This window comes from Myiozetetes cayanensis, unplaced genomic scaffold (assembly GCF_022539395.1).
Source record: "Myiozetetes cayanensis isolate MyiCay16 unplaced genomic scaffold, myiCay2020 scf1, whole genome shotgun sequence".
Classification (NCBI taxonomy): domain Eukaryota; kingdom Metazoa; phylum Chordata; class Aves; order Passeriformes; family Tyrannidae; genus Myiozetetes; species Myiozetetes cayanensis.
In genome coordinates, this window is record NW_026086604.1 from 129,821,441 (window position 1) to 129,843,870 (window position 22,430).

General features: G+C 35.6%; 1 protein-coding gene across 1 annotated transcript in view; it reads right to left on the minus strand.

Moving 5' to 3' along the window:
• RUNDC3B (RUN domain containing 3B) overlaps positions 1-22,430 on the minus strand; it is a 52,377-nt gene that overhangs the window by 23,971 nt on the left and 5,976 nt on the right. The window contains exons 2-7 of the mRNA XM_050333594.1: positions 20,769-20,884; positions 14,848-14,981; positions 11,425-11,510; positions 7,876-7,965; positions 4,509-4,589; positions 2,946-3,114 (exon numbers count right to left, since the gene is read on the minus strand). Of these exons, the coding sequence (XP_050189551.1) occupies positions 2,946-3,114; positions 4,509-4,589; positions 7,876-7,965; positions 11,425-11,510; positions 14,848-14,981; positions 20,769-20,884 (676 nt within the window). The remainder of the gene's footprint in view (positions 1-2,945; positions 3,115-4,508; positions 4,590-7,875; positions 7,966-11,424; positions 11,511-14,847; positions 14,982-20,768; positions 20,885-22,430) is intronic.

Here is a 22,430-nt window from a genome sequence, read left to right on the forward strand (position 1 = left end):
GATTCGAAAGACAGAAAAGGAGGTGTTTTTTCACACAACAGATGACAGATTCACAGAATGCTTTGCAAAAAAAAATTGTTGGGATGCTAAAAATTTGCATGGGATGAAGGGAATATTTGACAAGTATTTGGAAGAGAGATCCATCCTAGGTTACTGCACAGACAAACCTTATCAGCCTCAGGAAGTCACTCAGCTGATATACATTGGCCAAGAATGTATTAGAGGAAAAGCGGAGCATATACATGTGCTTTGTGTTTATTCTTCCCTCCACATCTATTTTGGCCAAGTACCCAAGACAGGATAGTAGGATAACCAAAGATTCTTGGTCTAAACCAGCTGTCGATCCAATAAATCAATGCTTGGATTTACCTTGCTAGAATAGTACCTGACCCTATCCTACCATTCAAATGACTCAGAAGACAGAGACCTTTACCTTAGTGTCATATGGTGGCCCTGGTAAACATCATTCACTTTTGCTGTTAATGACTGCAGTACACATACTTACTTGGGAGGCACAAAAGAATTTATAATTGTTTGGGCAAAGTGAATGACAGCAGAGCAAAAGAAAGATCCATCAGACCCATTCATCAGTTACTAAAGACATTTTCAACTTGGTCTTCTTGTCACAAACACCCAGTTTTCCAACACAGAGACAGTCAGAAAGCACCTTTGCTTGAATAAAAACACCGCCTCTAACTAACTGGTACTATTGCTGTGTGTGCAACTCAGTTGTTGATTCAACTTATTGCCATGAAAAAAGTCCCAAAAAGGGAAGAGAGAGAAACACCAGGAAAGGAGCTCCATTCCACAGTCCACCTAATCTCTTAATGGTCATTTTTTCAAGTTATAATGGAACAGATGTAGTATAGTTGAGGTGAATTAAATAAAAACTTGGCAGGCACATCTCAAATAAAAATTAAATAATGGAATTTTTTCTGCCTGTAAGAATAAAAAAGTCATTTTCCTGCTGCAATTGCAAGTAGGCATTCTAAAGGAGGACAATTAGGAAAGTGTCAACAGCTGTCAGAGTAGTTATCATTTTGAAAATTGTTTTAAATGCATCAAAATTTTCAAAGATTTATCCGAAAACTGATTTAAATTCACCCTTACATTAGACAGCTAGAGAAGTTGGCAGTCCATTAAGAGAATGTTACAAGGAATAATGTGACTCACTAAAATAATAATAATGCTCAAAAATTTGAGTATGAGATTGGCAAATAACTTCAATGGAATGGGAAAGTTTCTGGATCTTAGACTCATGGATAAATCAAAACCACCATTCACTGTGACAGCTACTGAAGACCTTCGTGCTCATGCAAATATTAAGTTTGCTAATGATTCTGGCTAGTGGATTTGGGCACCATGTATGTCATAATGTATGATAGAGGTATCCTTGGAAATAAACCACTTGGATGAAACACGAAAATAAACATCCACCTCTTTTGTTCTCTTTGATGCTTCTCCAGAGCTGGTAACACTTTCCTCATGATGGGGAAGAGTGTGAGTGCAAACTGATCCTATGTTATGTCTGGACACAAGGATCAAGTACTGTCTTGAGTATTTTTCGGTGGTTCAAGGACTGTTGGGATGGGGAGGGCAAGGTTTTCATTTTGTTCATGTATTTGAAGACATTCCTTTTGACTGGCACATTTTGGTTTGCAGAAGCAGGGGAAATGCTCTCCGTACCAAAGAGACCCCCAGAAACATAAGTTCTTTCCATATGGAAAATGATGCCACACAACCTGGAAAGATGGTACCAGCAACCTGGATGCCAACAGTTCAGGCCATATTTCAAAACCAAGAAGTCTAAGGGACCCAAAACAGAAAAGAAATAATTGTATGTGTCTTTTCAAAAAATACCTTTCACTTACTATCCCACAAGCAAGTCTGACTTTTTCACAGTTACTAAGAAAAATTTTAGCTAGGTTCTTCCAAATGCATTAAAGTAAACCAGTTTTGATTCTGTATGCAGGGAAATAATTACACCTCCAAGCACCTTTCTGTAGTTGCAGTCCTTCATATGGTTTACTGTGCTCAGAATTTTACAAAACTCAAATTCTTATTTTCCCTTCATTTTTCCTGCTCCGTTCTGTCTTCTTCTGTGCTCTACTTCTTAAGTGTCTATGAAGTCTTCCCTCTTCTCTCTCTCACTAGCTAATATGCACTGTAATTACTGTAGATGTAATATGACATTATAAAAAATTGACAAGCGCTATCCTTTTGAAAATGCTAAATTACTAAAAGGTTTGGGCATATATTTCACTTCACCTTTAACTTAAAGTGTCTTGGGTGTAGATGGAAAACTTACCTTTGGTTTCTATGGTAACATTCAGTATGCCATCTAAATTAAAATCAAACACACTTCTTTTTCTTTTCCTTTCCCATTCTAGCTTCAAGTAAGTCTTAAAACCATATGTTTTCTAAAAACCCATCACAGTATCACTGAGAAGGCACTTTTACTTTTCCTACTAGATGGATTACTTTGCTGATCATTTCTGTTTACTCTAAGACTTAAGTGTTAAATTTAACACCACTATCATCATAAAAGCCTTCTACTGACAGGCTACATACATCAATAAAATTCTGTAGCATCTAAGGAAGGGAAAAGTCATGTGGAAGATCATGTTCACTTCAAGCTCACAAACTAAGTGTCAGAAATACATTGGATGTAACCCCAAGATCGGAAAACAGAGACAAAGCTTCTACTTTAGATTCTGAAATCTGATCTCAGAATTATTATTCTTTCCACATCTCCCCAGACCTCTTTTCCCTCAAATCACTGAGCACAGATGCTTAGATACTCTGAGGATCATAAAATCTAAGGCCACTTACCTGAAGCTAAACAACATTTAATATATTTTCCTGACTTAATTTAACTGCCTATGTCACCAGTTGGCTGGTGATGAGCTTTGGCTTCACACTCCCCCACGAAACTGATCTTTTACCTTCTGTTCCAATGCAAGCCGGTACTTCTGTTCTACCCTTTTGCATTTGTTGTACCAACTGTTTTCATCTGTGATGAAAGGAGGGCCGATGTTCTCTGGAGTACTGCCTTCACTGCCACTACTGCCCAGCGTTCTTAGCTCTTCTTCATCACTGCTGATGCTGTCAGAACTGAAGGAACACACTTATGAGCCATGTCAAAAGGCATGCTTGTAAAAAGGCAAATTCTCATTGAAATTAAACCACCACATTTCTTAAAAATATCTAAAGCTCTGTAAACCAAAAAGAATCGAAATGTTGGGATAGGATAGATCACTAAACACAACTTATATTTCAAGCTTTTATTGGCATAGTAAAAATTTGCTTGTGAACTTAGTCAAGTTAGACAACTGTATGTGGGCTACTCTCCTGGAATACAAAGGACAAATGCATTACAATATGCTAAGGAAGTGGTGACTTAATCTTTTCTTCACAAATTCAGGAGAAAGAGGAGGATCTGAAAATAAATTTTATTTTTTTCTGGAAAAAAAAAAAAAAAACCAGCCGGAAATCAAAAAAGTGGTTGTCACCATGGTAAATCATGATAACTTTAAATGAGAACGTATCATTATGGTTATAGCAAAGATCATGTGCCTGTTACTGCAGAGAATGTATCTCCCAACATAGTAAGCAGACTCATTGCTTATATATCTTCATATCATACGGAATCAATGTATGCCAGAGAATGCAGACATCTGTCTCAAAGACTAGAATTCTGATTTATCTCAATACCCATTAAAAATCTTCCCTTACAACTATGCTTCCCACTGCATTACCAGCATTTACTCAGTTTTTTAAGTAGCAATTTCTCCAACCTCATGATCCTGCTGTGATACAAATTCTGCTTTAACTGAACCACGCAATTTGTCACTATCATATAAGCTAGTAAGAGCTTTGGGAGAATAACTGGGATGTTTCATGTTCAGTTGTACACCTACAAGACTACTACTAACTACCAACTGCTTCCTTCATTTTGGCAAACTTAACAATAGAACATATTTTATTTATTTCCCTGGTTTTTGATTATGTCAGATTGTTACCTGATTTATTAGATAGTGAGAATTCTTTTATTAATAATCATAAGGTTGATCAGAGGGGGAAAATGTAGTTGGAAAGTCAGATTATATATGCAACTGGTCATAACTGTCTATTACGTGTTAACAGCTCACACTGCTCATGTCATATCTTACATTTACCAGGGCATATATAATTTTTATACACAAAATAACTACTTTTAAGTTTATGGCTACACAGAAAAGGCCCAACAGAAAGGACAACTTGGTCTGGCAATCATCAAAGGAGATAAAGCATTTGTTTCCTGCTGAACTCTGATTCCAAGCCAAGGAAACAAAGCTAACATGACTCACATTAATGAGTCATGTAACAATTCCCCCAGTCTTAAAGATAAAGGTACAGATCTGTAATTAGAGATGAATATTATTTTGAATGTGAAATAAAAAGAGGCCCAGCATAAAGGAAATTTTTGCCAATGGAATAAAGAAAAGCAGAGTAAAGCTAAAAAGTACCTTTGGGTGAACTTCAAGTATGGTGTATAATCTATGACAGCAGGATAGCTGCCATCCAGTCCCTCACCCTTCAGACAAAAACTGATAAAAGAGAGAAACAATAAGTTTATAACAAGAAAATTAAACAATAGAATCTCACCAGTGTGAAATTTGATTTTTCTTAATATTTTGATAAGAAAAGCTTAGAGCATTTAACACTGAAATCCTACTCAGGTGAGCTAGATTGTTTAATATTAAATGAGTCCAGAAAATACACATAATCAGGGAACAGATCAGAGCAAGTACTACAAACCCTAGTTTTTAAATATTTGGGGTTTTTTTCTGAAAAATACAGATAGATGGCAAGGGAATAACAGGGAAGTTAACCAAAGCAACAGAAGAACTATGCATGAACTTGAAATCTTCAGCATTTGACTTCATTTAAAGTGTTTGCAGAGCACTTATGTAACCATTCCATTAAATCAAAAAAATCTGTTCTCAAAAATATTTCAGAGTCTTTCTCCTTTCAGACACAGGTGTTGGGCTGCAGGAAGATGAGGAACATAAATGAAACTAACTTTTAGAAAATGTTCTTAAATGGCTGTATCTTTATAAAGCCCTCATTTACACTGTATTCTTTTTTGTACTGGATACAAATTATTGTATTTCAATCATGTCTAATTAGCACAGAAGTGACAAAATTAATCATGCTTCCACAAGGCTCATATTCTTCATTCCTCCTATCTCTGTCATCAATAAACAGATTCTAATAAGACACAGCTTTTGCTAACTCAATTGCAAAGTGCCATTTTTGACAATGCAGTCACTTAAGTGGTATTTGGGAAGTACATATAAAGGGTTTTTTTCCCCAAAGAAATGAAAAACAAAGAAAATAAGAAAAGCACCCCTGCAAAATCACAATTACTTTAAGTAGAAACCACATTGCTATGAGGAGAAAAAAACTAGATTATGTTCTCACCCAAGTTCCCCCATCTCTACCCCAAAGTCTTTTTTACAGTTTCACACAAGCTAGTCAACATGTATCAGAAACTGTTTGAACTGACAAAAAAAAATCTCAACTATAACATGCAAAGAATGGCTATGGCTTCTCAGCTCTTCAAATCACAATACTGTGAAGGTTCCTGTCAGTGCTGCCAAGAAATTGGACATCAGACAACAGGCAGAAACTGATGCACAGGAAGTTCCATCTGAATATGAGGAAGAACTTTACTATGCAGGTGACTGAGCACTGGAATAGATGGTCCAGAGAGGTAGTGGAGTTTCCCTCACTGGAGATATTCAAGAACAGTCTGGACACAATCCTGTTCAGTGTGATTTTTGATAACTCCGCTTGAGTAGGGAGGTTGGACCAGATGACCCACTGTGGTCCCTTCCAACCTTACCCGTTCTGTAATTATGTGATATGTGAGACAATAAAAACACTCCTGTAGTACTATGCTCCCATTTTGACCAGAAAATTCCTAGTCTTTTAAAAACTGCATTGACAAAAGCTTGTATGTCTTCAAAAAGAGCCAATAACTACTCTGAATACTATTAACAGATACCTATAAATATGCTTATATTAGAAATTAGAGGACAAAGGAAGAACAAGTGCAGTCATACAATGAAGTACTCATACCCTACTATGTATCACTGAGGCTTATGCAAGACAAACACAGACAATTGATGATTTTTTAGGGAGGATTTACATACTGCAGACCTAATCTTGCAATGTTATTCATGTGTAGCTATAGTCCTTTCAAGTATAGGGATAATACAGAAGCAGTTTAATTTCATATAATGTAAAGATTAAACTAATAAAATCTGGTAAGATTTGAATTTGCTTAACACAAGACTAGCACCCTTATCATCCTGCAGCACACTTCTGTTCCTCCAGAACATATGTTGAGGATGCAGTTAAGCCAATCTAATGACAAAATAACTGGGAAAAGAAGCCATCCTGTGTTTTCAATCTCTCCTTCCCCATTTTTTCTTTCTTTTTTTTTTTTTTCCTAAACCCCAACCACATTCCCTTTCCCCTCCTCACAGCAGTATTGGGATTTATCTGACTGCATTACGAACTAGTTCAGCAGCCACCAGGACCTGAATTTTTAGGTTACTTTTTTTTTTCCTTTTGGCATCCAATTGCAGTTCCACAGCCAGCTGAACTAAACGCTCAGTGCCACCAGAAAGCGAAAACATTACTCAATGCTTTTTGTTCCTTTTTTTCTCTAAGCCTTATGCTCCCATCATCTCTGCCACTAACAGGATGCTTCTGTGAACCAAACTACTGACAACAAAAGAACTATTCTGTTTTCTTACTGGATGTGTTTTTTTACTCTTTAAGAATTTAAGCTGGTTCATAGAAGGGTCCAACAAGCCTCAAAACTGGCATAAGGGAACATAAGCAGGAGTAAATCTCCAAAGGCCTTTTGGCAACAGTTAATCACTTAGTGCACCCAGTGAGGCTATGTGCTGTTTTCTGCCAGTTTATCTCCTAAACTGGTTTGTGACAAGCACTAATGCTGCTGCAGGGTAAATATTAACAGTGCACAGACAAAAGAGTGGAGAACAACATTATCTCTCTCCTTTTCCCTACGCTCCATTATGAAATGCTTTGCCACCGGCTCTGCCTGAGGCTAAGTGGGCCCAACCAGGCATATTAACAGGGTCTTGCACCAGCCAGATTCGATCTGTTTACAGGCACTATATTTTTATACTTTACTGGTGGGTTTTATAGTGTATACATATACTATACCATAAATATATATATTTATATTATCTAGGGTGTGCTTGCACCTTTATTACCCCAAAACACAGAATTAATCATATAGGAAGGCCCACAAGAGTCTGGATAGGGATTGTAAAGGTAAATTAATGTAAGTTGTTCAGCTGCAGTTAATTATAAGAAAAATTGATAGTAAATGGTCATTTGTAAGTTAAGCTTTTAAAATCTAGAAGTGCTCAAGTTAAAGACTACTTTCTACATATGGGGTTATAACGCTGTCCTTAAGTACCAAGGCATAACCAAGCACTTAATCACACAGTTTTCCTTACAGTTTAAAAATAACTTCAAAAGATTCAATTGTCTGTAAGCTTCATTCAATAGGTTTGAAATATCTTCTGCAATTATACTTCTGATTGCTTTTAGGGTTTTGATACCTGAAAGAACAACCATGTAACCATGCAGTTATATAAAAGACAGTATAACTTTTTTCTTATCTAGAAGAGCCATTAAAGATCTCTCTCTCTCCCCTTCTCCCTTCTTTCCCATAACCTAAGTTTTGTCTCGCAAACTACCAAGGGAATCTAAGAATGCTTTCCATAATACATTGTTTTATAAATACTTTCTCTGAGCATTTAGTTATAAAACATGCAAATATAATACCTGAAATCAATTGCATTGAGTCCCAAAAGCATACCAGCAAGCATATTTGCTTCTTCACCGAGAACAATTGCTCCATCCTCATAAAATCTCCTTCAATAAAAAAGAAATTTGTTCAGCTAATACCATTTTCTCTCAAATAATAATGATAATATTTTCATAGTTAACAGAAAACTGAAAAAATCCAGTTTAAACAAAAACAACTTATGTGAACCCCACAGGCATTCATATTTCATTTCAAATAAAGCAAACCAATAGACTGCAGCACACAGAACACCACAATCTTAGAGCCCATAAAAATTTAGACAGAAGTAAGAAGAATTTTCAGTATTAGTCCTAACAGTAGAACAGGATGGAGAGAATGCAAAGGAAGTTATGAAGGTACCTTAGACTTCAACGCTAGAAAGAAGAATTTGTGTCATTTACATAAAAAAGTAATGATTGCATATCATGAAAAAGGTTCTCTCTCACAATTGTACTTGCAGCGTCTTTCAAAGTTTAACATTCACTTCTCATTCTTAGTAGTTGATTATTTTTTAAAAAATATTTTCACAAATCAGCTATTTTCCAGGTAGTTTACTTTCTCTTACAATACTGCATGATGGGAAGGTGCATGCTGCACCCAGCTATTTTGAGATTTAGCTTTCATTACTTGAAGGAGTGTTTTCTTAACATCATTTTTTATTGTAAAACACCTCTTGACCAAAGCTTTAAAACTGCATGCCTTGATCTCAAAATATAATTCACACACCCAGGTGTATGAGGACTTGTGAAGGCTGAAATCTGTATTCTCTCACCACCTCCCCATTCTCTCCTGTTTATTCTCATTTTCTCCTCCCAGCTACCACAGGAGCTACTTCCAGACAGAAACATTCCATGCACAGGGCAGGGAAATAGGACCCACCAATGCTATGCATAGCCTTGTAAAAATGGCATTTGGTCTGTTTAGCAAAGTAGCACACAATTTGAATTTCTATGTCTTGGCAGTAGCAGGGGCAGAAAGGTCATTAGAATTCACCTGAGCATTACTTGTGGAAATAGAGAAACAAAGAGCTGTTCAGTAACAAAGGCAAGGTTGAAAGGTCACTTACTAGGAGCTGAGATGCACAGTTCATCTATACATTCTAGCAACACATGAGTGCAAGAAGGTGCCAGATTACTGAATACAACCTATCCTCCAGACAAATACCAGCAACACTGCCCCACCAAAAGCTCTGTCTATTTTAAGAGCTGCATGGAAGCATCTGGATGGTTCAGCAACAGCTCAAGTTGGCTGCATGGTGAACATCCACAAAATAAATGTTTTCGGACACAGCTCCAAATACTGATCTGTTATAATGCATGCTGTCAGAAGTCCCACCTCTGTATTTTCATAACAGACATCCATTTGGAGTTGCCCAAGACCTTGAATGTTCTCAGTTAAAGCAAGGAATCTGTAAGACTTCCTCTGAGAAGACAGAGATTATAGTCCTGACACTGAGGCTAGGATGTACAAACTCAGTTTCCTAAACTCTGACTTCTGGAGGGACACCAGGAGGCTATCTCTGTGAGCTAGAGTGCTGAGCTAGATGGACTTCACAGTCTGACTCAGCACAGTAACCCTTACTTGTGAATGAACAGCAATGCTCCCAGTACAAGATGATTACAAGCCAGTTCACTGGCGTTTGTAAAATCACTGCCAGGTACCAATCTGTGTTCAGTTTATTTTGTAAAATGGTGCTTAGAAAGAAATCAGAGAGCACACTTTCAATGGTGAAGTTGGCCTGGCAGTGGTAGCGTTTCTTAAGCCAGCTACAGTAACCCAGCCAAAACCACAGTCGCTTGGAAAACCCACAAATCTTCTTTCAGTGCTATGCAGTTGACATGTCACGACAGAACAGTCCACTACAACTTAAGTCTGTGCTGACCAATTTGTTGGTAAAATATTTGTGTGCCCATGCTTATTCCAACCTTCTTCCAAGCATAATATGTAGATCCAGCACTAATAATGTGCTGTTTGATTAAAGACTGGCCCTAACATCAGGCACCTAAACACAGCAGTGAGGTTTAAAAAGAGCTATCAGTATGATCGATGAATTTTGTATTCTACATACACGCATGTGTAACACAAAAAATTTGTAGTTTATATAAATAATTAGTAAATATACATACAGCACAATACATAATTTAAAATGCTAAATAAATGGTGCAAAGCATCACCAGAAAAAATCACGTTACTTATTAGGTATCTGAAATCCCACATGGGGAAAGAGAGTATTTTCATTATTTCTAGTGGATTTGAAATCCACACAACCAAGATCTGACAATGTAACTTTCATTTCCATTAGATGTATTTAAAATATTACTTCAAAAGAAACTTTGCACTTACTATGTTTGGAATGCAAGAGAGGTTGTTTCCAAAAGCTATACCACTGAAAGAACATTTAAATATATTAAACATTAACATGCTCAAATAAATTAATTTGAAACTGCTAATCAAATAAGACCATTGTTAGCCACTAACAAAGCACATTACCAAAACAGGGACAATACATAATTTGTGACCCTACTCTTCCTCCGCATCTCCCCCTCAAAAACATAAATGACTTTTCAGTTTGAGGAAACATGAGTAAATATTTTCCAGAAATCTTTGTTTTATGAGGTTCTTGTCTACTGTAAATGTCAGCAAATCTGGGTAAAATAAGACACCAGGTTTTGAAACTTCAGTGAAATGGGATATTTACCTAGTCGTATTTCAAAGTCACCTTAACAGCTGCAAAATACATGGAGATCTCTGGACAAACAAGTTTAAAGTACAATACTCTAAATGAACAGAAATCTTTACAGAGAAAATTCCTATTGTTTTAGTACTCCATTCAGTATGTCTAAAACTTTTAGTGTTCAACATAAGGTACAAATTATAGATTCAATCAAATTTAGATTACTTCTTCATAATTCTACAAGACACACTCCCTACAAGATAAAACATCAGCTAATAATTATATTATCTAAAACCAGTCCCAAACTGCCAAAGCATTTTCTATCACATAGTATATTCTCATCCCGTAACTGTTTTTACATTAGAAGTTACAAAAAAATCTGCTACAAGATCCTAGTTATGTTTGATCACTAATTCTGTTACTCTGTATTTCTTAAAAGCTTCCTGGAATTCTCTTCCTTTTTTCTTCAGAAAAGGTGCCTATAAAAATTACTTTTTATTGAGTCTCTAGGTCTTTCTATCAACAATACCTAATCTTGAAAAGAATATTACATCTCTCCTTACCATGCTACAACTTCCGATTCAGTTCCCTCTTTGCAGAGGTTTTCTCTTCTTTTGACCTTTCAAGAATTCCAGACTTATTTCCACATTTTTAAAATCACAAAGGGATTTTCTGTTTTGCAGTTTTACCCATGCTAAAATCAAAATGATACCAATTCTAGACACCTTTTCCTAGGTTACAGCTCTTTTACTAATGATATTCTTTACTACACAAATCAGGAGAAACCTTCACTTCCAAACCTAAGTCCCTCCCTTAACATTTACTAAAATACTGGAAAAAAAGTTTTATAGACCTGGTTGTTTTGAAGTCTCTAAGAGCTGTGGAAATGTATTCAGACAAATGTTTTTCCATAAGTGCTACTCTGATCCAGGCTCGACCCTGCAAGACAAAACAGATATGAAATATTTAAGCATTTTAGAAGGAAACAATTTTACATCTGAAAATTAATACATTTTGTTTACCTGAGTAATGAACTGATTAACAAAATTACCACTAAACAGAAATGGTTGCTGCAATGTACTTCAGTTTAGCAATAATGAAAACAGAAAATGCATTCTTACAAGGACACAAATAAACTTTATTGTTAAATAAAGTTCTTCAAAATTTGAAGGGGGAAATTTTTTTTCTTTAATTATTTATTCCATCCTTTTGAAAATCTCATGTTTAAGACAAAGCAGATCAGGGAAGACAGCTTTTAATTTTAAAGTCAATGGTATTGGAAGCATCCAACTGGTTCCATTGTAAAACAGCAGTAACCTACCTTCCAAGTGATTTAAGTAAGAACTAATTCTCTGTGTTCATTCAAATATTTGTGGGATTTATATAAAAAAAAATATAACTCAGTGACAGTTCTATTATGTAATATTTTTTCCCCTCAGGAAGGACATTATTTTAGAAGGTGCATATAGAATACAGACACGAAATTAAATCTAAGAGGCCTAAATCTTGTAGTCCAAACTCAAAACTTCATTCAATCAGTTCTATAAACAACAGCAATAACATGAAAAAATAGCTGTTAGGAAAGTATGTTGTGCTGTGTTTAGAGGTCTAATGCACAGGACTGTATTTTACAAGAGAGAGACATTTCAAATGGCTGCCGCAGTTATGACTGTCCATTTGAGAACACCAGGAATATTTCTTGTAATCCATATAAATTTACAAGCAGTTATATAAGTAGGAAGATGTCTCCATGCTTAATATATTTGGTGGTTATTGACCTCTAGCTGAATATCACTACAGACATTCTACCAAAATAACCTGTAGTAGATTATAATCCTACTTCAGGGTGACCTAATTGCAGCCTTCCAGTACCTGAAGGGAGCTTACAAGAAAGAGGGAGAGAGACTATTTGCTAGAGCATGTAATGACATGACAAGGGGGAGTGGCTTCAAAGTAACACAGTAGGTTTAGATTAGATATTAGGAAGCCATTTTTTACTGTGAGGGTGGTGAGGCACTGAAACAGGTTGCCCAGAGAAGCTGTAGATGCTCCATCCCTGGAGGTGTTAAAGGTCAGGCTGGACAGGACCCTGAGTGGCCTTGTCTAATTGAAGGTGTCCCTGTCCATGGTTGGAGGATTGGAACCACACAGTGCTCAAGGTTCCTTCTAACACAAACCATTCTGTGATTCTATGAAATGCTAAATAGCAACACAAAAAAAATTTCTCACATAAATACCAACAGCACAGCAAAAAAATTAAGATAGAGTGCACTAATATTTAAAGCACACTTACCCAGGTAGCTGCCTTTATGTTGCAGCTACTTAGAACATGAGTGAAACAGTCAAACTCTGAAGATGCTGCTTAGCTAAGGACTAAAACCTATTCACCTCCAGTGAAAGCAGGGCCATCTAGCACTGGCAAACCCTTGCTGACAGTTTCCAGGCTGAACACTACACTTATTTGGACCACAGTCAAACTGATGCATATGATTGGTATTTGTGTTGACATGCTCTCAACCTTTCTGGATACAGACATCCAAAATGGTCCCTTAAAAAATTCAACACTGTTCTCCACACTCACTGCACAAATTATCTTCTTGGTCTACTATTTGGCATGAAGTTTTCCACAGAGTAAAAAGAAAATTTTGATTTATTTATAAGAACATTTCAGAAAATAGCTTTGCATATTATTACCTACTGAATTTAAACATCCATGTCTATTAAAACCTTAAGACTTCATAAACACCTTTAAAATAAATTTTGAATATAAGAAATATATTCATCAGATTCTAGAACATGTGTTTCTCCAGAAAGCATTTGGAAATAAGTTCTCCAAATTATCTGAATTTCCAGATCTCAATGTAAGCAAGGAAAAAAGCTGCATGACAAATTATCAGTCTACTGCTCCAGTACATCGAGGGCTAGGAAGAGATGCAGTATTCCGGATAAGAAAGCCAGTTAAAAATCTTTTGCCACAGAACCTCAGGTGTTTTAAAGCTTTCACACAAATTACAGATACGTTTACAATATAAAATTTAAAACTGAGTCTATTCAAAGAAAGAAAGGAGCAACAGTAGAAACAGCAAATAAACTGTTCTGCAATCTATGGATCATCAGCGTGCTCAAAGATTTTCTAGATTCACAGTGTTGCTTGACCTAAGCAACTTTTACTGAAGAAAACTAGTTGCATAAATACCTGTAATTTAAATTGTACTAACGACAGTCATGCCACTGAAAAAAAAAACTACAAAAGTTTTCAAATATAACAAGCTAAGTATTTCCACCTCACCAATAGCACCAACTGTGAATAATCCAAAGTATAACAAAAATCTGGAACTATGGGATTTTTTAAATAGCCATGATACAGACTTTGGATATTTGTTCAAGCAACCAATTTCAGTTCATTTAGGAATAAAAAGAATTAAGAATTTAATTGCTGCATTCTCTTATGCTACTTTCAAATCAAAAGGTTCTAAGTTATCAATCAAGGCTGTTTTACACAGAAGTAAAAGCTATAGAAAAGCATTTCAATCTAGCAGAAAAAAACTTGTAATCTCTGTCCAACAGTACTTTTTAAGGATATTGGTCTACGCTGTCTCTCACTATTTAGATTTAATGATAGGTCAGTTTAAAGCTTATTCTTATTCAGTTCATATGCCTATAAAAACACATTAAATTGTTACTTCCTTATGATTTCCATTGTACCTCAACAAATAATGATATTATTTTTATGTAGATCCTTTAAAATAACAGATCTTTATTAGCAAATAAATCCATTACTTAGAGGATTCCTGCACAATCACACCAACAAACTCAAAAGCTGATCACATCTTTTCTATTTGTGCATGAATTATACACCAAATAAAACTATTAGGAGGGGAAAGAAATAAAGTCATCACATTTCTACAATTTTAAAATAATAGTTGTTGGCAGGCCTGCAGGAACCTAATTTCCCTCAACGTACTGCATTTTCAAAAAATTACATAAGGCCAAAACCGTGAAGACAATCATTTTATAACACAATGCGCTCACTGAATAGACAATTTCAGAATTTTTTCTACTGAACAACATAAATTTTAAAGTAAACACATTCAGATTTAAAAGTGGATTTTAAAAAAGTAAGTATTTACTAGGTACCAAAAAAAAAAATTCAAGCAACGAAAAAATTTGCAGGGTAAGCTTAGTAATATGGTTTTATTCCAGGTACAGAAATATCAGCTGTATTTCATACAGAACAATGTAATAAAACAGTCAGTTTGACCTTTCTCTTCCCTACCTTAGCTCTAGAAGAACCGACATTCTCCATGTTCTCGATGCTGCAGATGCAATTGTGCGAGACTTTTCGGCAGGCTACGCGAATGTAGTCCCAGAAACTCCGAGGACTTTCATAGCCGAACCAGGTGATCTGACCTTAAATCAAAATAAAAGATACTTAAAAACTTATGAACCTCCCTTCCTGCTTATTGGAGATAAACATAATTAAAAAATCCTCTAAATGTTGCCTGTACTGACAGAATCTTATACAAGCAAGTCCATAAATTCCTACTGAAAACTGGCTCACAGGTATAAAAAAATTTGCATTATGCAGTTCATCCTGGTTGGAAAGTGATGCATAAAGAGAAGTTTGGGACTTTTGTTTACCTATGTGTACCTTACTGTTTTTTTCCTTGTTAGTATCCTACAACAATACACAAGAGTTCTTCACAGATCTCTTAAATCACAATAGAGCACAGACTGTTGTGACTTAAAAATATGATGCAAAAAGTATTTCTGTCATTTGTTTTAGGAAGTACATACATTTCACTAATACAATCAAGTAGTGAGAGTTTTGTTCTTCAAAAAAATTACTAAATAAAAATATAAAATACCAGTTGGCTGTGGCAGTGGTATCTTTATTTTAAGAGCAGATTGGAAGTTTAAAAAATGTGCTTTCACTGCAGGAGAAATTGATGCACATTCAAAACATTTTTGCAGACACAATTTATTGTAAGTACACTTCTCCTTGGGAAGCTGACCAAAATGAGTTGAGCAAATCATTCTCTCTTCTGGAACTTTAACCAAAATCCTTCATATTTCTTCCAGCTTGCATTGTATTGCAGTTAGAAAATGAAAGGGAAAATCACATACTACTTGTGACCCCTCCACACAAAATAAATTTCATCACAGCCTCAACAGTTCAGACCTGTTTTTCACACTGAAGAGCACAATGTTCACACTTAGTACACACCTGCAAAAAGGTATGTAATAAGTAAGGTGAACATTGCCCTCTTGTGACTGCCATCATTACTATGATTACTATGTGCAAAACCTTTTCTCCATATGAAATGAGATCTTATTTTTAAGCTAATTTTATTTTATTTCAAGCCTTGAGTTATACTTCAGAAACTCCAATAATGTATCAGAAAGACTTCTAATTCTCTTGCTGTTAGAAAGCTCAAATTTCCAGAAAGAGTATATTAGACTGATACAGTAAATCATATAAACCAAAAATAAAATGCCAAAACATGATGACAAGGATTTTTCATTTAACATTACTTGATTTATCTCCAGGCATAGCCATAGTGTTAAAGATCTGTCCCCTGTGATCTGAAGAAATTCAAGTGGCAGGGTTTTTTTTCACCTAGAGGGTGCATGTAACTTGATGTTGTGGTCCATCTGCTTACTTGGCCACACAGACATATTTATTAAATTCAAAGCTTGATAAAAGACTTACTAAAAAAAAAAAAAAAAGTAAGCCGTACAAATTAACATATATTACTCAATATGTCAAGGAAAAATAAAATTCCAAGGTGCTTCAGCTACTGTAGTTTCAGATTATTATTTAATAATTCCCCTTACTATGAAGAGCAAAACCTGAACATTTAGCAGTGACATCACTAGTACAGCCATTTACCATTACTATCACCAGACTGTTGATGACACATGAAACTAGAACATTCTATAGGATGAGGAAAAAAGAGAATTATCACATTTATCTTTCCACTCAAACAGCACTGACCACCCTAAAAGTTTACTGCTCATTGTAGTCTTTCTGAAAGGAAAAAGAAAAGCAAGAAAACAAACTCCACAGCCACTAAAATTAGGAATAACATAGACTGGATAGAGAGAAACAGCTTCCATGGGCAACTCTAGCAGAAGCTTTTGCCTTCTAAACATAAAGGAAAAAAGGCACAAAAAATTGTGAAAGTGTCAAAACAGCACAGTACAGCACCCTGTCTGGTGTCATCATGGTGGTAAATGCAAGTAAGTGTACAGATGACAAGTGTGCTCACAGTAACCATCATATGCAAAAATCACAAACATGATGCACTAGATACATTGTCAGTGACAGAATTTATACACCAAAACTATTTCTAAGCATGCATACTAGCTAGCAGTTTGGATATAAATAATTTGTGCTGTAAAGGATATTACAATGAAAACATCATAAGTCAACAAATGCGTACACATGACACTAGCTTTCAGAAATGTTTGAGATGGCCATAAAAATCTACAATAGTTATTCATATTTTTCAGTACAAACCCAGTTAACACTAATTTAAAGTGACAGAAAAAGGTAAGAGTAAAGACAAAATATATATCACTTTGAAATGACTTCAGGTTTTAAATGAGCTAGGAAACACCTGAGATCTGAGATCAAATCCCAAGTACTTCTGATGCCCCTACCATTTCTTCACTAACTATATTTCCTTAGTTGATATTATAAAAAAGATGCTTACAGGAAATATACCTGAAAAATTTGTGGCCAGCAGTGAAAACAAGAAACCATGCAGTCAATTACAAGATACAGCTTAATCTCTGTGGTACAGAATGGTTTAAGAAAGAACAAATTCCAAACATGTATCTGGGAAAAAAACAGATCTTGAAATTACTCACCCTTCTTTAAGATTATCAAACACACATGCATTTATATACAGATTTGTAAAATTCCTTCCGGGACTATAGGTCTTATTTGGTCCTGAGATCTTCAAATACACTGTCTCTGTATCCTCCCAGAATAACACTTAAGTCTCTGCTGTATTACAAAACCACGAAAATTCTTGAGAAGGAATAAAAGAGTAATTAGTCACTCGTTTTTTTCTGTTACTCCTTCTCTCCTACTTTCTCAAGATCTTCAACTGTCCTGTCCAGTAGTATCCTATTTTACCAGCAGGCATGCCACATGGTTTACTTTAGTGACAAGAAGGACACATACTTTATATCCTCCTTATTACAATCTTTGATCTACTCCGCATTCTCAACAAATCCAGCACTCCTAGGGAGTATCAGGCATACGGCACATACAGTACCAGGACACAGTTTTCCTCTTTCTAGATCACAAGGCAGTCAGTAGCTTTCAATGCCTGAAAAGACAGTTAATACAGATCACTCAAACTCCCTCTCTTCCTTAGGGCAATTCAAAATAGCTCGTGAGCCAGACTGCTTTTACTGACAACAGTGGCCTCTTCCTGACTGCTGCTTACTGTCAGTGGTGTACATGTAACTGTAAGGCAGTGCCATAGCATACTATACTACCTTTTTGGGAACTATTTTGGTGCCATAAGTGCCAAGTCTTCTGTATCACATGAACAGATATCTATGTTCAAGCAGCATTCACAGACTTCTCTTGTGTGAGCTAATGTATTTCCACCAATCTCATTTTATTACTAAACAAACACTCACATCAAAAACACTCTTAAGAAAATGAGCAGCTGAGCTAAAAAAGTGCATCCATGGGGAAAGTGATTAGTTTGCTGCATGTTTGGCTTTCTATCTGGCTCACTACAGGATACATTGGAGACTACAGCCAATATCAGAGAAAGGTAAGCACGAAATGAGAGGAGGAAACAAAAAGAAAAACCTGTAGCAAACTGCACTGAGTTTAAGAAGTGTCATGAAGATTTTCAACACAACTGGAAAATGTCATGAGCAATCTGAGACAGCCCTGCTTTGAGCAAGAGGTAGGACTGGATGACTTTGTAAGAAACTGTCCAAACTTAATTATTCAGTGATATTGAATGGAAAAAGCAAATCAACAAAACCACTAAGAATGCTATTTCATAGCCCTTTTGCTATTGGGAGTTGACAACATCATATCAGTTACCTACTAAAAATCCATTTTTAAATGGTGTTTGTGACACTGCAACAGGCATTTTTAGCACAACACCCAGGAAGATGAAGCTTGGAGAACTACTATTTCAGAATTTTTAATTGCAATGGTTTAAAAAAAAGCATCAAATCCTAATCCCTGTTGCTAGTTGGTTTTTTTTTTGTCTGGATCCTAATTAAACATGAAATCAATAAGCACAAACACTCGCTTTATTCCATCAAGACTATGCTTTGCTCCTTAAAAACTTAATAAAATTTAATGTATGAAAAAGTTACCAGCAAAAGTTTTATTAGAAAAATAAACTTAGTACTCAATAATGCAAAGTAAACACTTTTTTTAAATTCTTCCTTCCTCACCCAGTACTTCCACAGGAAGTAAAGATTAAGAACTCTTGTTTGTCATGGCCTTAAGAAAGTAAAGTTCTATATACCCTAAACTCTCAAATCTGGATCATCCATTTAACTACATTGCCATGGGATTATCCTGACAAGTTTGATACAACGAAGCCATTTATCTCACCATAAACAAACAGATCAAGTATGTTTTGCCGGTTTCAAAACACTTTACACAAACTACTGCAAGAGCCAGTCTGCCCTTACTGTGTTCCTACTGACAAAAAGTATGCATTCAGAGTATATTAGTCATTTCCGTCAGTAAAATACAATTTCTTTCAAGCCCTGTGTTGTATAACATATACCCTCTTAAAGTTTGAATTCTCATTTATTATCTCAATTTCTGGTTTATTATTTAAAAGTTACCCACAGTCAACTAGCTTATTACCAAAATATTCCCCATTTCCAACTCTATGCACAAGTTACTGCCTTTTTATGGATTTTTATTTAAATCTGAGAACTTAGAAGATCATAGTAGCAATTACAAGGGGAAGACCGAAACAACAATTTAGCTGTTTGCAAGTAAAAAATTATTTCAAGTAAGAAATGGAGAAATTCAAAATCTATTTGCTGGTAACCCATTTGCCAACCTGTCAAGGCTTCTCTGTACTCCTTGTCCTGAATAACAGACTGCGAAGCAAAAGAATGTTGGTGGGAAAAAATAAAATGCATAATGATTTTTGCTCAAACATCACTGAAGCTGGGGGAGAAGGAGAAAAGAGAGCAATTTCCCTGCAGTGTCAAGCAGTTAAGTACCCATAATCACTCCAATAATCTTTGTCACAATGTGACAAACCCTATGTTTCCACCCCACTGTGTGACTTTTTTTTTTCTCCTCTGACAGAACCACAGCAGGTAGTAATTGTGCTACTCAAATGTCAGCCTACACACAATATTGTTCACAAAGCTTAGTTATGAATATTAAAAAGTATGAAAAGGAGTAGATTGTCATATTACACATCTATATTTAGATGATTCTGATGTCCTTCATAATCCTCAAATATTTCAGAAACTGTACACAGAACTGAAAATGAGAAGAAGCTTCCAAAGTCTTCTTCTAGTGACTGTTCCTGCTAAGGCACACTCTGTTCCTCGAACAAAGCAGCTTCCTCTAGAACAATTGGAAAAAGCAAACAGACATTTTCTTCAATTAGAACATCTGACTCGAGACAAGAAGAAAATCAACAACTGACCTTTCTAAATTTAATCATATAATTAGCAATTTAATCCATTAGATTCTAGTAGCAAAAAAACATGTTCACTAAAGGAGTGGGGGGACAGGAATTAAAGGACCTGAACACAGTCTCTGGAAAAGAAAGCAACAAAAGCAAGGAAGGGAGAAAGAAAAGGGATGCTCTCTATAGCTTCTATTAAAGCCAATAACACTACAATTGTCTTTCAGACTCTTAGGAACGGCCTTATCATAAAGCAGAAAAGCAGACAGAGCTCAGCACCATGGCAACATTCACTTGCTTAATTACCAATCCAGAAGGCTTCCAACCCAACCAGATCATTGGAATCATGTTTCACAAAAAACAGTTGCTTCCACTTTTCCACAGTAATGTAAAAAATCAGGAAGGTAACAGCAATGGGACAGACACACAAAGAAAGCCAATGCTTTCATTCACGATCAAGGAGTTTGTAGATGTACTCTGGTTTATTATAAACAAATTATCATGGCAAAATAATCACCAGTAAGGAAGTTTATTAACATACCTTTCAGTCGATGACTTAGAATCTGTTCCAGAATGGCTGCAAAATTATTAAATTCGGGGGAAGTATCATCAATAGTCTCAAAACAGGAACGGTCAATCAGAGTCTTGACTGAAAACCTAGAGCAAAAGTACAGGACCATCATAAATTATATAAATAGCTACTGGTCCTCTATAGGAGGGCAGTAGTTTGTTTAAACCAAAAGATGAAAGAACCAGAAACAATCTTGATGATTTCAAGTCCAGTCAGAGAAATAGGAAGACAAAACATGTTAAGAAATAGCCTGGAAGTACAATCATCATTGTTGGTCTTAGGCATAAAGCCTTAAAACCTGAAAGAAAACAAAAATCCCCACCCATTCCACATAAAAATGAGCTAATTATTTTCCTCTTCCCTGAACTATTTTAATGAAGTTGTAGAAAAACGAGCACTTGGAAGCATCCAACATCAGTTTCTCTTTGTAATCCTAAACATGCTGATTTTTTGTTTGACATTTTGTCAATGCTTCTTTTATTCCCTAAATCCATGCCCAAGAATCAGAAGTATAAACTTTAATGTATTAAGAGAACATTGTAATTTCATCCTAATGCAAAAATAATCCAGACATATTATAAAACAATGAATTTTTATGCACGATTAACTCTGTGCATTAATGTAGGCTGATTTCCCTGTGAATGGGGATATTCAGCACCATATATTACTACATTATTATGCTAGAAAAGCTATCAATTTAAATGATCTAACATTTGAAACTGGAAAGACTGAATCAAGCCACTGTAAATGATGATAAAATGTAACTAGTCAATTAGGCTGTTTGCTGTGTTTAGTTACACCTGCATTTACAGTTTTATTCTTATTCAGAAGATAGTTTAAACCTCAACAAACATGACAAAAAATTATTTTCTTTTGCTTTCATAATTTTAATTATAATCCATTTTTATTTTCTTTTCTGCTCCTCGTTCTTCGGTTTTCAGTTTCAAGGTGAATTTCATATGTTCTCAAATTTGAAAATAACACTTACTTTGAAGCATTTCTTATGGGCTTTTGGCAGCAATCTTATTTGTATGAATAAAGCCATACTAGAGCCTGAGGAGATAGTTTTCACAAGACCCAAACCTCAACAATACCAGGTTGGGATGTTTTCACTCTGCCTGCTCATCCAAGATCCCATACCTGAGCACATTGGCTTCCTCAGTTCTGCCAGTTCTACTTTTCCTGGGGCTCGCTATTAACTATTCTAAATTTTCAGCACTGAAAAGGAGTGGTGAATTGTCTCTTAAATATGGATACATTCATAATAATACACATCACAGCATCTCAACACAAACAATTCTATGGCACAGCTGCAGAAGCAGCAAACTACATAGGCATGGGCAGGAATGAAACTCCTTAAACCAGCCGTACTAGTTTCAGGTGCTCTGTACTATAAAAGTAACTTAACTGCCTCCTTAGTGCAGTCAGCACAGCCTCCTGATGCTCACTTACGAAACGATAAACTAAACTAAAACTCACTTACTAAACTAAACTAATATGCTCAAACTGAATTGACATTTATCTCAAGAGTTTCCACTCAATTTGTTATACTCAGTAAACTTCTGAATAAAGACTCCCTGTTTTACCTTTCCTGCAGGCTTCTATTGTTGTAGTGTTTTTGGCAGGACAGGA